The 15,607-nt window shown below is 43.5% G+C and overlaps 1 protein-coding gene across 3 annotated transcripts in view; it reads left to right on the forward strand.

Moving 5' to 3' along the window:
* Nucleotides 1-816: 816 nt before the first annotated feature.
* The window catches only part of MYO7A (myosin VIIA), a 63,885-nt gene continuing 49,094 nt past the window's right edge, over nt 817-15,607 (forward strand). For 2 of the 3 annotated variants that reach the window (XM_072926579.1, XM_072926585.1), the window contains exons 1-6: nt 817-2,755; nt 5,823-5,936; nt 6,939-7,091; nt 10,082-10,099; nt 12,923-13,107; nt 14,578-14,699. In XM_072926579.1, the coding sequence (XP_072782680.1) occupies nt 2,624-2,755; nt 5,823-5,936; nt 6,939-7,091; nt 10,082-10,099; nt 12,923-13,107; nt 14,578-14,699 (724 nt within the window). In that variant the 5' untranslated portion in view covers nt 817-2,623. The remainder of the gene's footprint in view (nt 2,756-5,822; nt 5,937-6,938; nt 7,092-10,081; nt 10,100-12,922; nt 13,108-14,577; nt 14,700-15,607) is intronic. The other variant, XM_072926591.1, reaches the window with a different exon arrangement.

The raw sequence follows: 15,607 nt of genomic DNA on the forward strand, positions 1-15,607 counted from the left end.
GCCCTCTCCTTATTGTACTAAGTGTGTTTATTTGTTTCCCACATAAGGCATAGCACATTCCCTCAGAAAAAGCAGGTTGATAGGAGGCTTAGTGCTGTTGCTCTGCCTCTTGATGCATAGAGAAGAGAGGCTGGTTTCCAGGTTGGGTCATCCCTTCCAAGGAGCAGGGTTTCCCATTCCAGGAGGCATTACACTCAGGTCATTCAGGCAGACCTCACTGCAAATGCTGGGTGTTTCTGGCTGACATGTGTGACTCTGCCTCAGTGTGCCAAGAAAATCTGCTGCTAGCAGAGGAACAGTGCAAAAAATATAGTGGTAATGTGTGAAATTACAGATATTCAGCAGCACCAGTGCCAGGAGAAAAATAAGCACACTCATATAATAGGACCGCAGAGGCAGGATTCAGCCCTCTAGGGTCCCATCTGTACTTTGGATCCTATTCCAAGGATAACCTAGTGCAAATCTGCTCCTTACTTTACTCTTTGGCAGCGCACCATGATACACAATCTCAGAAATATGGTACAGGGTATGGCTGAGCAATGATGGTATTGTCTGCTCCAGTGCAAGGTGAGATAAATACTCCAGCTGCTCTCTTGGATCTGCTGCTCCCACACTGCTCCAGTTTCTGTGGCACAGCAGTGAGGAGAGGTATTCTGGTGAATAAAGAACCTCTGTAGGACCCTACTCAAATCCCAAGAGTCTGTCCTAAGGATCCCTTTATACATATTTAATCAGTTTTTCCTCCTTCCATGTGGATCCTCTCTCTCTCTTTTTTTTTTTTTTTTTTTTTTTTTTTGTTGTTTTGTTTGGTTTGGTTTGGTTTGGTTTGGTTTTTGTTTTTTGACATCTATCTTCCGCTTTCTGGGAGAGCAGAACTGCAGTCATTTACAACACTGTGTGTTCAGGTCATGCTGGAGGTAGACATCTCCCCTGAGATTGCTACATTCACTCTGTCCTCTTCTCCCTGCATTACTATCATGCCTCATGTACATTTTTACTTGCTCCTTTGCTGGACATCCATCTAATTAATCTTCACCTGGCTTCTTATCCATGAGACATGATCTCTTCCTTACTTTCCCTGCACAGCTATACAGGTGTGTAGAGTTATACACCTTATTGTTCTGGGGCTTTGTAATACAGCTTAAACCTTCAAAGTTGCCTGGCCTTTGGGCAAGGGTTACCTCACTGTCATCACTGCAGCTCATGTATCAGCAGAACTAGCTCATTCTGAGTTTAATGTGCCCATCATCTGCTGTTGTGCCCATCATCTCCAAGACTGTGTCCCTGTGAAGCCTCCTTTGTCTAAAAGCTTACCTTCAAGCATAAAAAATCACAGAATCATTAATATTGGAAAAGACCTCTAAGGTCATCAAATCCAACCATTAACCTTACACTGCCAGGCCTTCCAATAAGCCATGTCCCTATTCTCTGTTCTTCGTGGACAAATGGATTCAAAACCTCATGTAATCAAGGCATTAGTAGAGCTTTGCATTAAAACAGTGATAAATGAGAATGTCTTAGCAGCTGCACTGTTTTATCTAGTTGCTCTGGTCTCTAAAAATGGCACTGCTTTAAATTCAAAATTTTAATGGATGAAATTAGGGCTAAGCTATAGTGGTTTGAAATTCTCCAAATGACCAGCAAAATCTTTCTTAGATGAAAATGAGAGATTTCAGGTGTATCTAATACAGGACAAGAAAAAAGCAAGTCTGAAGTGACTGTAAAATGCCTTGAGCTCTTCTGGTTTGGTCAGTGGTACTGATTAGTCCTTACTACAGCAGTCCTCCCTGTAGAGAAGGAGTGATTGCAGAAATGGGTCTGTAGAGCTGGCAGGTGTAGAGTCAGTGCAACCTCATTATCTCCATGCTTCTTGTACTGAGCCCATTTTCAGCACAGGCTCTCCTCTCACCTATAGGCACAGAGGCCGTGCTGCACTGAACACCTTCCACTCAATTATTTAAAATTCAGTTGCTATGGATCTACTCAAGGCGATCAGTTTAAAGAAAATGCAGATGGCCTCTGGTTTTGAGTTCCCGCTGCGCTTTGGTTAATTTGGTATGTAAAGGTATTAGGTTAATTAAATGCCATGTGTTGCATGGGGACTGACTGCATTTGTGGATTAATAAGTATCCCAGAGTGTTCTGTGCTGAAAGTCCTCAAGCTGGCAGACGGTTATTTCACTAAGAGAGGAAGGTAACAGAGAGAAGTCCTGGGGAAATGAAGAGGTTTCCTGCTAATCCTGCAGTTGTTTTTCCTGAACGGGAAGTTGCAGTGTCCTTCAGGTTCTTGATCAAGTATCAGCCCTTGCTGAAGAGACTGGAAGAATTTAAATGAAGAGAAGCAGAGTTGTACAGTTTGCTTTGAGATTCCCACAGGGCTGTTCACATAAAGTGAGCATGTCAGCTGGCCAGGGGAGGACCATGGCTGGTGCGTGGAAATTTTCCTGCTAGGAGAAGATCTTTACCAAGAGCCATATTGTGAATCAGGTCAGAGGGTGTCCTGTGAGCAGCAGGCATGGTCACACCGCAGAGATAGAGCAAACCAGCCACCGTATTCGGGCATTCATGGTGGAATACACGTAGAAAGCAGGGAGAGGGACAAATACCACTGCAAAGTTTTGGAGATGTTGAAGAAGAAGAAAGTCGTTTTCATGCAGCCATGCTCTGAGGTGGTGGAAGATCAGGAGAGAGACCAGGGCAGATGGACACTACTTCGCAATGTCAACCAGGTCCTGAAGCCCACGACCATGTTAGCGGTAAGATAGGGGGCCCCAAGCCCTGGGCATGGCTGGAAACTTTCAGGCTGCTTTGAAATCTGTCTTGCTGTTGATGGGATCCTTGTACTGCTTACGCCAGCTTCTCTCACCTTCCTCCTTTGTCCCCCCCGCCAAGCACTGTAGCTCCCCTGCAGTGCAACCTTCTTGCTCTTCACATTTGGAAGCTCCTCCTAAAGATCCTCTCTGTGAATTGTGTGGATCCATGCGTGGTGTTTCCTCCTCTTGCACCACTGTTTGGTTGTCACTGCCCCCAGTTTGTGAGGTCCTGGGGGTCTGGCCCAGGGCAATTTGGAAGATTTTTCTGGTTTGGAAGGATACTAAAACCTCCTCAATGGCTGCATTGAGGAGGAAGAGGCAGACCATATTGATACTGTAAAGGGTCTGGGGGTGTTCTCGCTTCTCCAGTACTCTGTCATGTATTTTGGAAAATAAACTGCACCAGTGTAGGCACGAGGCAGATTATATAACTTAAAAGCCACAGCTGATAAATGCATGAATCACCCTGATTTGCCCTGAAATCCCCAATGTATCTGCTGGGTTTAGGGCTGATCCGAGGGTGATTGCTTCAGCAGAAGGAATGTAACTGACTTCCATGGGGTTTATATGAAATTGATTGGAGTCAGAAAAGGAAATGGGTCGGCACTCTTAATAAGTGATGTTATTTTATAACTCCCTCAACCTTCCTGAGCTTACCAGCTTAGCCCATCCCATAAGACTTTTTTCACCAGTATTAAGAACTGCACTTTAATGGGTTTAAAAAGAGCAGTTTGAGGGGATGAGCACTCTGTGCATTAGGCAGACAAAGCACAGAAGTTGTCTTAGTGGTAGCAGAGTATCAATTTACCTTGGGGAGGGCAGACTGCCTTTTATCTCAGCTGTGTGGTAATACACCATTTGAAGTAGGCTGCTTTTACAGCTATTCAATATTAGAGGTTTTTTTTTAAATGGCATTACAATTCTTGGATTTTTGATGAAGAGCAATTTTTACAGAGCTACTAAGGTGTTAGAAAGGTTTTTTGCTGAACAGGAGCTGAGCAACCCGGCTCGTCTCTTGCTGACACCTTGATCAGGTTACCCACCGTGTGCATGAATTTGCCGAGTGATGCAGAGAGGATAACAGTGCTGAATGTTCTGAAATACTTTGAGAGTTTTAGATCAAAGGAGCTAAGAAATAAATATTAATATAAATGAATTTATAACGTATCTGCTCCTGACACTGTCTTCATTAGTTGTGATTTTTTGTCCTTTTTAACTGAATTATGAGATGTGAGGATAAAACAGTTAATGAGAAAAATATATTAATACTATATTTTTATGAGCTGGATAAAGATACTTAAAGCTGTAGCACAACCCTCTGAGGAAATGAAAACCCAAGCTAAGGACTGGAGCCTGAGCTCCATGAAACAGGAATGACTTTGTTGATATCCTAGTGCAAACCTAGCAAGCAGCTGTTTAGGGTAGAGTCTGCCACAAAATGTTTGGGAATTCCTGGTGTGTAGTTTCTCCATGTGTGGATCCCTGAGTGTAACCTTATATCCTAGTGGTACTCACAGGTTTGTGTCTCTTGGAAGTCTTAATGGATGACTTGGATGGTGACATCTCCAGTTGCCACCGCCCAGCACAGAGATGAACATTGTTTAGCAGCTATTGGGCCAAACCAAATCTATAAATATGCTCTGTCCACAGAAATGGTTGATTGTGGATACTCAGGAGAGGGATTATATCAGAGGACATGCAAAGTGATGCATCCTGGTTTTCCTTCTCCCTCTCCCAGCAGTTTTTCAGGACTTCAAAAGGTAGATAGCACATTTGCGTCACACTTAATAGGCACAAGTGGAGCTGGTCCCCAAGAATGTGGTGCTAGGTGGGGCTACAAGTCCACAGAATTAATCTCAGATTCATGAATGAAAACATACCTGACAACTAGATTGCTCCCTATTTTAATACCCTTTCACCTTGCAAATAGGGGTGGAAAATAATTCTGCTTTGTTCCATCATGGGTCTTGCTTGGGGCTTTAGTTTGGAGTTATTTTGGAGTTTGCTTTTGTATTGAGGAAAGCAGCATCTTTAAAAGCTTTTTTGCATTTGAGTAATTTAATATCCACAGAGCTGATGAGCAGATAGTCCCTGCCCAGCAGGACTGACAGAGGTGTACAGGATCGGTAGTGACATGAAGTGAGTGGATAGGGGTCAACTGCTTGCTGTGTCTTTCAAAAGGAAAACACAGAGCTCTGAAATGAAAGAGATAAAAGCATTTGAAACATGTAAAAGGACACAGCCTTTTGGGATTATGGATGCTAAAACTTTGCACAGCTTCAGGACTCAAGTGAAAGTGCTCACAGCAGATAAAATCCACTGAGAAGTATTAAATACAAACAGCCCACGTACACATTGCTGTAGGTGGAAGAACTCCTGAAGAAGAACATATATCTGCCTCTCTGTTTATGTTTTTAACTCATCTTTAGTTATTCCCTTTTCAGCAGTCGCCAAGGAATATTTGATAGTTGTTCTCTGCAAGGAAGAAAGGTGCCCCAAGCCTCCAGATAAGGCTTAGCAGAGCTCAGAAATGCAACTTCCTAGGTATATTACACAGAGGAAAACCTCTACCTGAGTGGGTTTTTCTGCCTGTATCACAGTTCTGTAACCACACTGTAACCAACAACCACTCATGAGCTTGAGAAGCAGACTTAGGGCAGTGGGACAGCAGAGAATTATGTCCATACGCTGCATGGACCATGCTCTGCCGCTGGCACCTCGCAGGGGATTTCACAGATTCATGGGATCTTTAAGGTTGAAAAACACTTCAAAGATCTTCAAGTCCAACCATTAACCCAGCAGCAGCGTGTTCACCACTAAACCACATCCCCAGGTGCCACATGCAAAGCATCTGCTTTCCTGAGCCTCTGTGAAAAGGGGTGGTTTGTGGTTTGCAAGGGAAGTCATCTGATTTGTGCTAATGGCTTGGCTACAAAACATCAACTGCTTGTATCTCAAGGGATGCTGAACTCCCTGCAGTGCTGAGTGTAACTGCTGTCTTTGGTTCCAGGGGGATTATGTGTGGATGGACCTCAAAACCGGACGGGAATTCGATGTCCCCATTGGAGCGGTGGTTAAACTGTGTGACTCTGGACAGATCCAGGTCGTGGATGATGAAGGCAATGTACGTACAAAGGCTTGTGATGTCCCTTCTTCAGATCTATGGCCTTGCTAGGCCAGGGGTCCCAGGGCCATGGACATACTCTCCTGTATGTCCTTGAGAATCAACTGTGCCATAGTTTTGTATGTGTAAAGACATGACAATGTTGTGTCCCCATTTTCACGGCTGTACTGGGAGTGCAAGATTGAGAACCTTCTTGAGAACAATGATAGCAGAAGCCCCCGAAATACATTTAGGTAATTATTTGAGCAAATCCACTTACACCTGAGGTTCCTCTGTTGTTATCCAGTTCTTTCTTATCTCCTACCAATACCTGATGTGCCAAAATACTGTTTTTTCTTCAATTCCCCACCTCTGTTGTTGTACAGTGGTGGCTGTTTTAGAGTAAGGTCTGTATCAAGGTGGTTCTCTGTGCTGCTTTTTTTTTTTCTTGCTGAGGTAATTGTAAATGCTCTCACCCCCTTCAAGGGTAATAGAGATTTAGTTTGGCAAGGTTCTTGTGGTCAATTTGTAGTGGCTTTTGAAGCCCTTAGAAGTGCTAAGTCTAAATAACACTGCCAATAAAAGTATGACTTTGCCAGCCCTGTCCATCCCTTTCTCCTTTTCTAAATCATCTTCTCTCTGCTCAACAGTATTTTGTGGGAGACGGTTAACCAGTGATGTGAAAATGTGAAGGGGAAGATGAATGTGCTGTTTGTTATAAACTCCCCTGATGTGCTGGATGACCACGTTGCCCTGGAGGAGACTCCTGCCAGGATGGCTTGTGTCTCCCGTCTCTTGTTGCTCCAATAAAACTTCAATAAAAAGATGTTGTCCTTCTTCTGTTACAAATCTTTCAAATTCGTCACTGCCTTGCCCCAGGAATAGAAGCTGTGGCACATGTGCTGATGATCTCTTGTGTGTGTTCTTCCATCTGGTCCTTCTCTTTGGGGAGGGCTGTTTGTGTCTTTCATCCAAGTGGTCTCTCATTTGACTTACCTTTCTGTGGCCTTGCTCTTTTCCCAGGAGCACTGGATTTCCCCGCAGAATGCCAGCCACATCAAACCCATGCACCCCACCTCCATCCATGGGGTGGAGGACATGATCCGCCTGGGGGACCTGAATGAGGCAGGAATTCTCAGGAACCTGCTGATTCGCTATCGGGAGCACCTCATCTATGTGAGTGTCCACCTCACCTCACCTCACCTCTGGTTCTGCACTCCATGCCCTGCTCTCCTTAGCTCTGGGGAACCCATGTCACGGGGAACTCTGATTGAACTGAGCATTTGGGTTTCTACCTTCACCTTGTCCCAGGTGGCAAAGGGCTTCTGACTTTGCAGGACATTGCAGAGCTTCTAGATGCCTCAGTGAAAGACTCCAAGTTAGGCCATGGGCAAAGTGCACACCACCTTGCTGTCCTGCCCCTGTAAAAGTTTTGGGCATGTGTATTAGCTTTCTGCACACAGAGTAACCAGTTTAACCCAAGTCATGAGCATATTGTAGTCACCCTAAAGCAAAAGCTTCTCTAGAGGTGTAAACTACATGCTCAATGTGACTTTTCTGCCCTCTCCCCCTGAACTATTAATTTCTTTAACTCAAGGAACTGAAGACAACCCTTGCTGGAGGTGGAAGGCGTGGAGAAAGGATGATGAGGGGCATGCATGAAATAACTGGGAACAAAGAAGTAAGCAACTCCCAGAACAGTTCTAAAAACACCTTCCTAGTCTGTGTTCATGGCTTATTTACCCTGGGCTGCTTGGGATCCTGGCAGTTGATCTCTGAGGACAGCAGTGTCCTTCCTTAGGTGAGCTCAGTCATGTCATGCCCAGTGGACCCAGTGCAGCCTTGCCAATCCAAACAGACATTCACAGACTGAGGGATTTACAGGGAACCAGTCAAAGCTGCATCTCTCTTCTGTGTGACAGCATCGCAAAGGCCACCTCCCCAGGAGAACAAGAGCTAGCATTCAAGTCTCTGTGCTGGTTTTATCAATGTTCTCTATGCTGTGTAGTCTTCTGCATGTTCTTCAGACAGAAATTCAGAGTGCACATGTGTTTGTTGCTAGATAATGTACTCAAACAGCCCCTGCAAATACAGAAAATTTGGTATTACTCTTAAAGCCTACAGTTTTTAGATGTTCAGGTAAGTGCTTGCTATGCCTTTGAAGGCCTTTTCAAAGCCTCCTGGTCATTTAATTTTTAAAAGGCTCTAGAGACTACTAGATTTTCAGGCTGGAGGGAATTGCAAGACAGTCAGATTTCACAGATAAAATAAGATAACAGAGTGTGAGTGGGATTTTATCTATCAATTCTTTTTGTTCATCACAGCTTGATGTCCAGTGCTTTTTGATATGACGATTTTGGATTAGGTCTGGGCAGTGATGGAGCAGACACCACTCTGCTGCATAGGCTGTTTATATGATTGACAACTCCTTGCCCCTCTCTGGGAGATATCCAGCTCTTCTTTCAGAGATGGAGTCCAATCCTGGAGGAAGGGGACATGGATTCTGAAAAGGCACCTATAAGTCCCCAAAGCTTGGAGGAGAATAGAGACCTCCAAATGCTTCTCTCACTCAGACACATTATTTGTTTTGCATGATGCCTAAGGCCCTATATTGTCAGTTTAGACAAAAATAGTATAATGAGAAAATTATTCCCACATTAGATGAACTGTGCTTCTCTCTTTGTAATCAATTTTTCTTGCCATTTATAATGATAAACTAGCAAGTTAATAGCTCAAATTCATACTTGAGGTGGTGGCTACATGGGCATCCATGGCAGTTATCATAGGTGTCAATATAGTCAGCAGAGACAAGATTGCCTTTCAGCTATGCAAACAGAAGTGCTTTAGAGCTGACTGGAGCTTGGATATCATAGAGGAGTTTATGCTGGAAGAAAATTTTAGACTGGAGGTTTACAGTCCAACCTCCCCCAGCTCAGAGCGCATCCATCTTCAAGGTTAGGTGCAGCACTCATGTGGATAACTGAATTCAAGCAACCTGAATGCCACCCGAGAAGTACAGATGGTCAATAATTTGTAGCTGATTGGCTCATTCAAGGAGCTTGAATTTACCCATTGAGCATTGTCCCTTATTCCCCTGCCTGTGGGCACCCTGCAGTGGCACAAAGCGTATTCCTGCTGCTCTCTCTGAGAAAGTTTGGATCGTGTTCGATATTTTTGCAGTGGTGTCCATATGTCTCTTTTGGGGTGTCTGTGTTATTCAGCAAGTCCCTGTTGCCTCTGCAAGTGACCTGAGGTCCTCAGATACAATTCTGTGTGTACAGTATCATCAGATTGCCTGTGAATACACCAAGCTCCTTCAAAAAAGCTCTGTCTCTGAGCTGCTTTGCCAAGTTATTCACAGGCATCCAGGAAGATTAGGAACACAAACAAGCACTGTGCAAGGTGTTGTGTGGCAACATCATCTTAATAAGGGCTGATGCAAAGGGCAGCTTTTAGCCTGGAGGTGAGTGTGGGTGGTGATTTGGGCTGAAGTGACACAATAACCACCACATCAGTTTCTCTACAAGTTCTTCTGGTCCAATGGTGACAGGGCAGTGTGTCCTACAGAGTTCCTGCCTAAGGGATGGCCACATCCCACAAGGATATTTGCATCACAGAAGTTCCAGGTTACTGTGTCTTGATTGCTCCACACCACTAGTGGCTTTAGAGTGCCAGCCCGGGAACTGGGCACAGCACAGCAATTAGTGCAATCTCAGAATCAGAATGACACTCTCAAAATGACAGAGAGTGCATAGCTTGAAAGAGAGGTATGCAAACCACTTCTGTCTATAGGTGTGGAGACTCAGGAGCCCAACCTTAGATCTCATCTATCAGGAGTGATGGAACTAGGAGGAGTAGATTTGTGTCGGATGTGGTAAATATTGATGACAGTTTTGCAAAGCCAAGGTATCATATGGATGCCTGTGTCCAGGGGACACCCAGTCCACTGAGGTTGTTTTTATTCTGTGGTATAACTAGCACTGCCTTAAAGACAGTGAAGCTTCACTGCTTAAAAGGATTTCTGAGCCTGCTGAGTAAATGATTACTTTTCCAATGAGACTTCAGTTCCTCTCGTTTCCTCATGTCCTTAGCTTTGTGGAGGGTGTAGTTCTGCTCTAATAAAATATAATTTCCCTTTTTCTTCTCCCTCACATTTTACTCATAAGACAAACTGCGGCGGGAGGGTAAGTATGACTCTTGGCAATGTCATTTGCAATTGCTGTCATGCCTTCCACTGGATCACCTTTTTCTGTTCACCGTTGTGGCCTTCTCATTTACTTTGCACCACCATTGCTACTGCTTCATAAATGCACTGAGAGCATCCATCTGCTTTGGTGCAGAGCTTGACCCACATGGTGAAGTTGTGACACATTTCCAGAGCTGGAAAGTTCCCAACTTGTCAATGTGGTTAAAGCTTTAAGTGCTTCTCAGTAATGACCTTACCTTGAAGGGAAGAAATGTCTGCAGCAAAATATGAAAAATTTCAACAAGGGATTCTTGCCCTTAGTTTGGCTTACACAGCAAAAGAAACTATGCTGAACAGCAAGAGAGTCTGGTGGGGAGTTTGAACTCATGAGTAAGGTTAAATCTCTTTATCTGGAGATGAAACCTGTGCCTGCTACTGATCTCTAAGGGCTGGAAAAATGCAGCAATGTTTGGTAGAGCTTTAACCCCATAAGAATCCAGATGAAGTCAGCCATGGTGTTCTGGGTAGTGAGGGAAGCAGGCTCAGAAAGGATTTGTTTGGGACTAATTAAAATGTAGGTCATGCAGGCAGTAATGAATTTGCTGTGGGATGCGGTTCCTGTGGTCAGCTACAGCAGAGTCCCTGCTCTCAGTAAAGCTTTATTTTTCCAATAGAAAAGGGCTTTGACATCACCCAGCAATAGAAACCAGTAAGCTACTATTTCCTTGGAAGTGCCCTTTGGCCCTTGATCAACAGAGTGAACAAAGTTTTGCCTTCTGTCAGCTGTGAGAATTGGGCAAATTGTGATTATTTATCAACTAGGAATGACCTACAAAAACAAGCAATAGTACAAGAGTTCATGCTGACAAAGTGTTTTGTGGATCACAAGGGAAGGGTCAGTGGGAGCATCCAGAAAGATTACCTAATGGTTAACACCTTTAAAAGCCTCTCTGTTTACATTTGTGGCAGGGCAGACCAGTGTGACTAAAATGCAGGGATTTCAAAGACCTCTGCAAGGAGTTAGATTAAAAAAAAAAAACCTCAAGGAAGATGAAAAATGTCCCTAAAATTAACCTGGTGATAAATTGTAAAGAGGAAATGAATGAAGTAATGATGACTCAAAGGCATCTTCATTAGAGATCTTGATGTCATAATCCCATTCAGAAATTGAGCTCCCTCCTCCTCTGAGCATTGAGGTTACCTGTTCTGTCCCCTTTAAAGGCTTCTCTGGGATGTCTCTGCTCCCTTTTTTCAATACCTTCTTCTTCTAAAATCCAGGTTACATGATTTCACAGCCAATTTCTACCCTTTGGAGTTGTGACAACATTGTTCTAGAGCTCAAAGAGCTTTTTTCCCTTACTGGCACATAATCCCCCATTACAGAGAAGAGTATTGTGTCCTTTCCCAGTTAGCACTGTAAAGTCAAACCTCATATGGGACTGAACTGAAAGTTGCTCTTTTGTATTGGCCATGAGAGTAGACAGTGAGGAACCTCTAATGGATTTCGTCCTCCCTACTACAGGACACAATTGCCACCTACTGGCTGCCTTCAGGAAGCCTGAACTGGTGGCAAGTTTTGGAGAGATGGTGGCAAATTATTTCTTCTCTCTCACAAGCATCCTTGGCTGTGCCACTTTGCTGCTTTGTGCTGAAACCTTACTGGGTTTAGGCCATGCAGATGAAAACCCATAAGGATTATATGAATGTTGAATTTACTTATTTTGTTTCCTGAAAAAAATATATGCAGTAGTGGGGGCACTTTCACAGCTGCTTCCATCAGGAAAGAAAGGTAAGATTAATCTTGTAACTTCAGTTGCTAAAAATTAACCTAGAGAAATTAGGTTAATTTCTCTAGGTTAATTTCCATAGAAAAATTAGGTTAATTTCTGTAGAGACTTCTTTGAAGTCACAGAGTGAAAGTAGCCTTCATCTCATGCCCCTTGGCTAACCCAAGGTGGAGGCCCATTGATTCACCTGCTCTAGACACTGACTTTTAGACAGATGAAACAGGGGAAGGAGGTCCTTATTCTCTGCCTTGAGCTTGGGATGTGGCCAAACCTCCTAACCTCAGTGCTGCATCTGAGCAAAATAACAAAGTTCACGAGTCCTTTGATGAGAGGCTTGAGAGAAATAGCTTCTGGGAGGGCAGAAATGAAAGAGCAAGATACTACAGAGGGTTTTGCTACCCAAGGCTCAGGAGAGCTGGACCAAAGGCCATTTACAAAATTTCAGAAATAAATGAGAAGGGATATGCCAGGACTTTGTGGACAATAGCCATCTGCTCAGGATAAGGTTTAAACTGAAGTATGGAGAGATTTGGTTAGGCAGAGATGGTAGAGAAGAATGCATTGCAGAGGGAAGTTTAGCAGCTGCTGTGGATTGATAAAAACAGGTTAGATAGTCATCTGCTAGAATGGTTTGGATCCAACTGGTCCTGCCTTGAGATATGGGAATGGTTGTCAGGTTTCTTTCACCTATGTTTTCTCATCGTACGTGTAATGCATTAGATATGTATGGATATATGCTGGCCCTGGTGATATTTTTGTAAATATGAGGTTCTTTTAAGACTCTGAATCTTAGCTGAGAGCATACAAATATGAATTAAGGCTTGCAGCCATGTTGTGCATGAGCAATTTAGGGACTTCTGTTCCCATTTTACTCCAGGCTCCCTCTGCAAGCATCTCTGACTTGAGCATCATCTATCATCCAGCTTTTAAAAAGTCTTGATTTTTCTGGCCTCCATCCACATCCCATCCAAGCTGTTAAAGTCTCTCAGCTACACCTCACTGTCCCCATAAACCTTCATGTGCTTTTCCTCCAGACGTACACTGGTTCAATACTGGTGGCAGTAAACCCCTACCAGCTGCTACCCATCTACTCACCTGAGCAGATACGCCTGTACACCAACAAAAAGATTGGTGAGATGCCACCACACATCTTTGCAATTGCTGACAACTGCTACTTCAACATGCAGCGCAACAACAAGGACCAGTGTTGCATCATAAGGTGAGTTTCTGAGTTTCCAAAGGGGCCATATCCTAAGAGCAGATGCTAAGCAGATGCAACGTGCTTGATTTGGAACAGCTTATCAGATAGAGTCAGACACAAAATGGCTGATTAGATCTTCCATCCACATATTCCCAGTGTGGAGAATGTGCATGTCCCAGTGTGTCTCTGTTTGCAGTCACTCTGTTCCTAGTAGAGGTGCTTTATCAATACTTTAGTATTTATCCTTATAACTCAATAGATCTCATATTCATTTTTAGCTTCCACTTTTAAATTTAAGCTCAATACTCCTATAGACATCAAAACCACAAACATGGATACCTTCTGCACAAGGAAGGGTCGGGGACAAGCTTGGTCACTGGACCTGTGGTCATTCACACTTCTGAATGGTGTCTCCATGCATGGCTCTGCTCTGGACTGACCAACCTTGGGCACTAAGGAGTGCCTGGTCACAGTTACGGGTATAGTTCCCTCCAATATCTGTCCCAAATGGTGGTATACACCAGATTTGGTGTCCTCAGCCCTCCAACACAGTCCTATAAATTCTGAACCCACAGTCTTTTTCATTTGAGGCACTGTTTTCCCCAAGGCATGCCTACCCTTAGTTTCATTGAATGAAAAGCCATAACTCTGAAACGTCCCATGTGCAGTATTTCAGATACATGAGTCTGAAAAGGCCATTCAGTGAGGCTTATTTTGCTGGTCTAAAAAAGCATCACATGGGGCCCATAGGAGAGTCAATGCAGTGTGCCAGTGGCCTGAAAAGTGAAATGATTTGCCCATGAACCGAAGACTGGATACTCAATGTTAGGAAGGTTTGTTTCAGTCACTTATTTTGGCTACCCCATGTATTAGACACACTATAGACTCACCCAAATATTTCTGCCCAGCCTTTCATGAGATAGCTGAGGTTATCTTTCAGTGAAGATAAAAGTTTGAGGAGAAGCTCTGGCTTCCTGCTCCATAAGCTTCTCCTCTCTTGTCTGCTCCTTGTTAGAACAAGCCTAGCAGACCTGTGGAAGTCCCTGCTGTTAAAAAGCTGTATTTCACAGTCTGCCTTATCACAGCTCAAGACTGGTGATGAAGATGTCCCCTGGGAACAGCTAGATCCTGGACCACAGGGTTATGGTCTAGTGATCATACCTGGAAAAGCACTGACTGAAAGTATTTCACTACCTTCTTAGTGCTTGTTGAATGGCATTTGCTGAGGATACCCAAACTCAAGCAACAGTTTGGGCCAAATGGAACACGGAGCAAATCTGGATCTTGGCTGGAAGTTGTCTCGTACTATGTCCTAGAATTTGTCCCACAACCAATCCTTGGGATGCTGGAAACCCATTCTTAGTGGTCTCATCCTGCCTACACTAACAGAAGAGACAAAGAGACAGAAGTTGCTTTGGAGACAGAGGGAGGGACATTGACGGGATTGCAGCATGGCTCTCATTGACCTCCACTCATGTTGTCTTGCAGTGGAGAATCTGGAGCAGGGAAGACAGAAAGCACAAAACTGATTCTGCAGTTCCTAGCAGCAATCAGTGGTCAGCACTCCTGGATTGAGCAGCAGGTCCTGGAGGCAAATCCCATCTTGGAAGGTGAGGCCTCAGATAATAAAGAATTATTTTGTAGGAAAAAATAAAACAGATTCAGGAACCATAAAATTTAAGCAAATGTAAATCACTTATGTCACACTTTGAGTTTCCAAAAAAGTGACAAAACTTTTTTTTTAAGTACACTTTTGCTAGAAAACACATTCAGATTCTTTCCATCAAAATATATTTTTCACAAGACTAATAGTCTCTGATTTGAGCTCTCAATGTTTGCTTTAGTGTTTTTGACGACTGTTGTTGAAAGCAAAGCATTTCAGCTGACCTGTATTATTTTTTCAACTGTTTCGTTACTTAAAACTTTGGGGGGAAAAAAAGTGGTTTTCCACTTAAAACAGTACTTTCCACCCCCCCCACCAAAAAATTCATACAAACCCCTGAATTTTATCTAATTCTGTATGTAGTATGTAAAAGTGCTGATCAATACTTCTTTGAGTATCTGATGTTCAATCTTTAGAAAAATCTCACCACCTCCTCCAGTGCTGGACTGCATGCAGAGCTTCAGTGTCCCATCAGTGCTGTATTCAGCTAACTAATTATTTGCTTGTTTGGCCATAGTTGCAAAAATCATATTCCTATTCTCTGATTGTTCCATAAAACATCAGTTTAATAGGACCTGAGCTTCACAGCACCTTGTGCTTGCTGTATACAATAGCAAATCCCACCTTTTCCTTCCAAGACCAGTGAATGGCAGCAGAATGCAGAAAAAGAAATAGAGGAGTCCAAGAAAGAACCTGATAATGAGAATCAGCTTGTGTCCTCAATGGGTTCATTGGCAGGCTGTTACTGTTATCAACCCCACTGATTTAATTTGATATCTGTAATTTAAATAGGTTATCTAACCCTCTTGACCCAACATGATGCCAGATGTACCTTTTATGCTTACACAGAAAAAT

This window comes from Taeniopygia guttata, chromosome 1 (genome assembly GCF_048771995.1).
Source record: "Taeniopygia guttata chromosome 1, bTaeGut7.mat, whole genome shotgun sequence".
NCBI lineage: Eukaryota > Metazoa > Chordata > Aves > Passeriformes > Estrildidae > Taeniopygia > Taeniopygia guttata.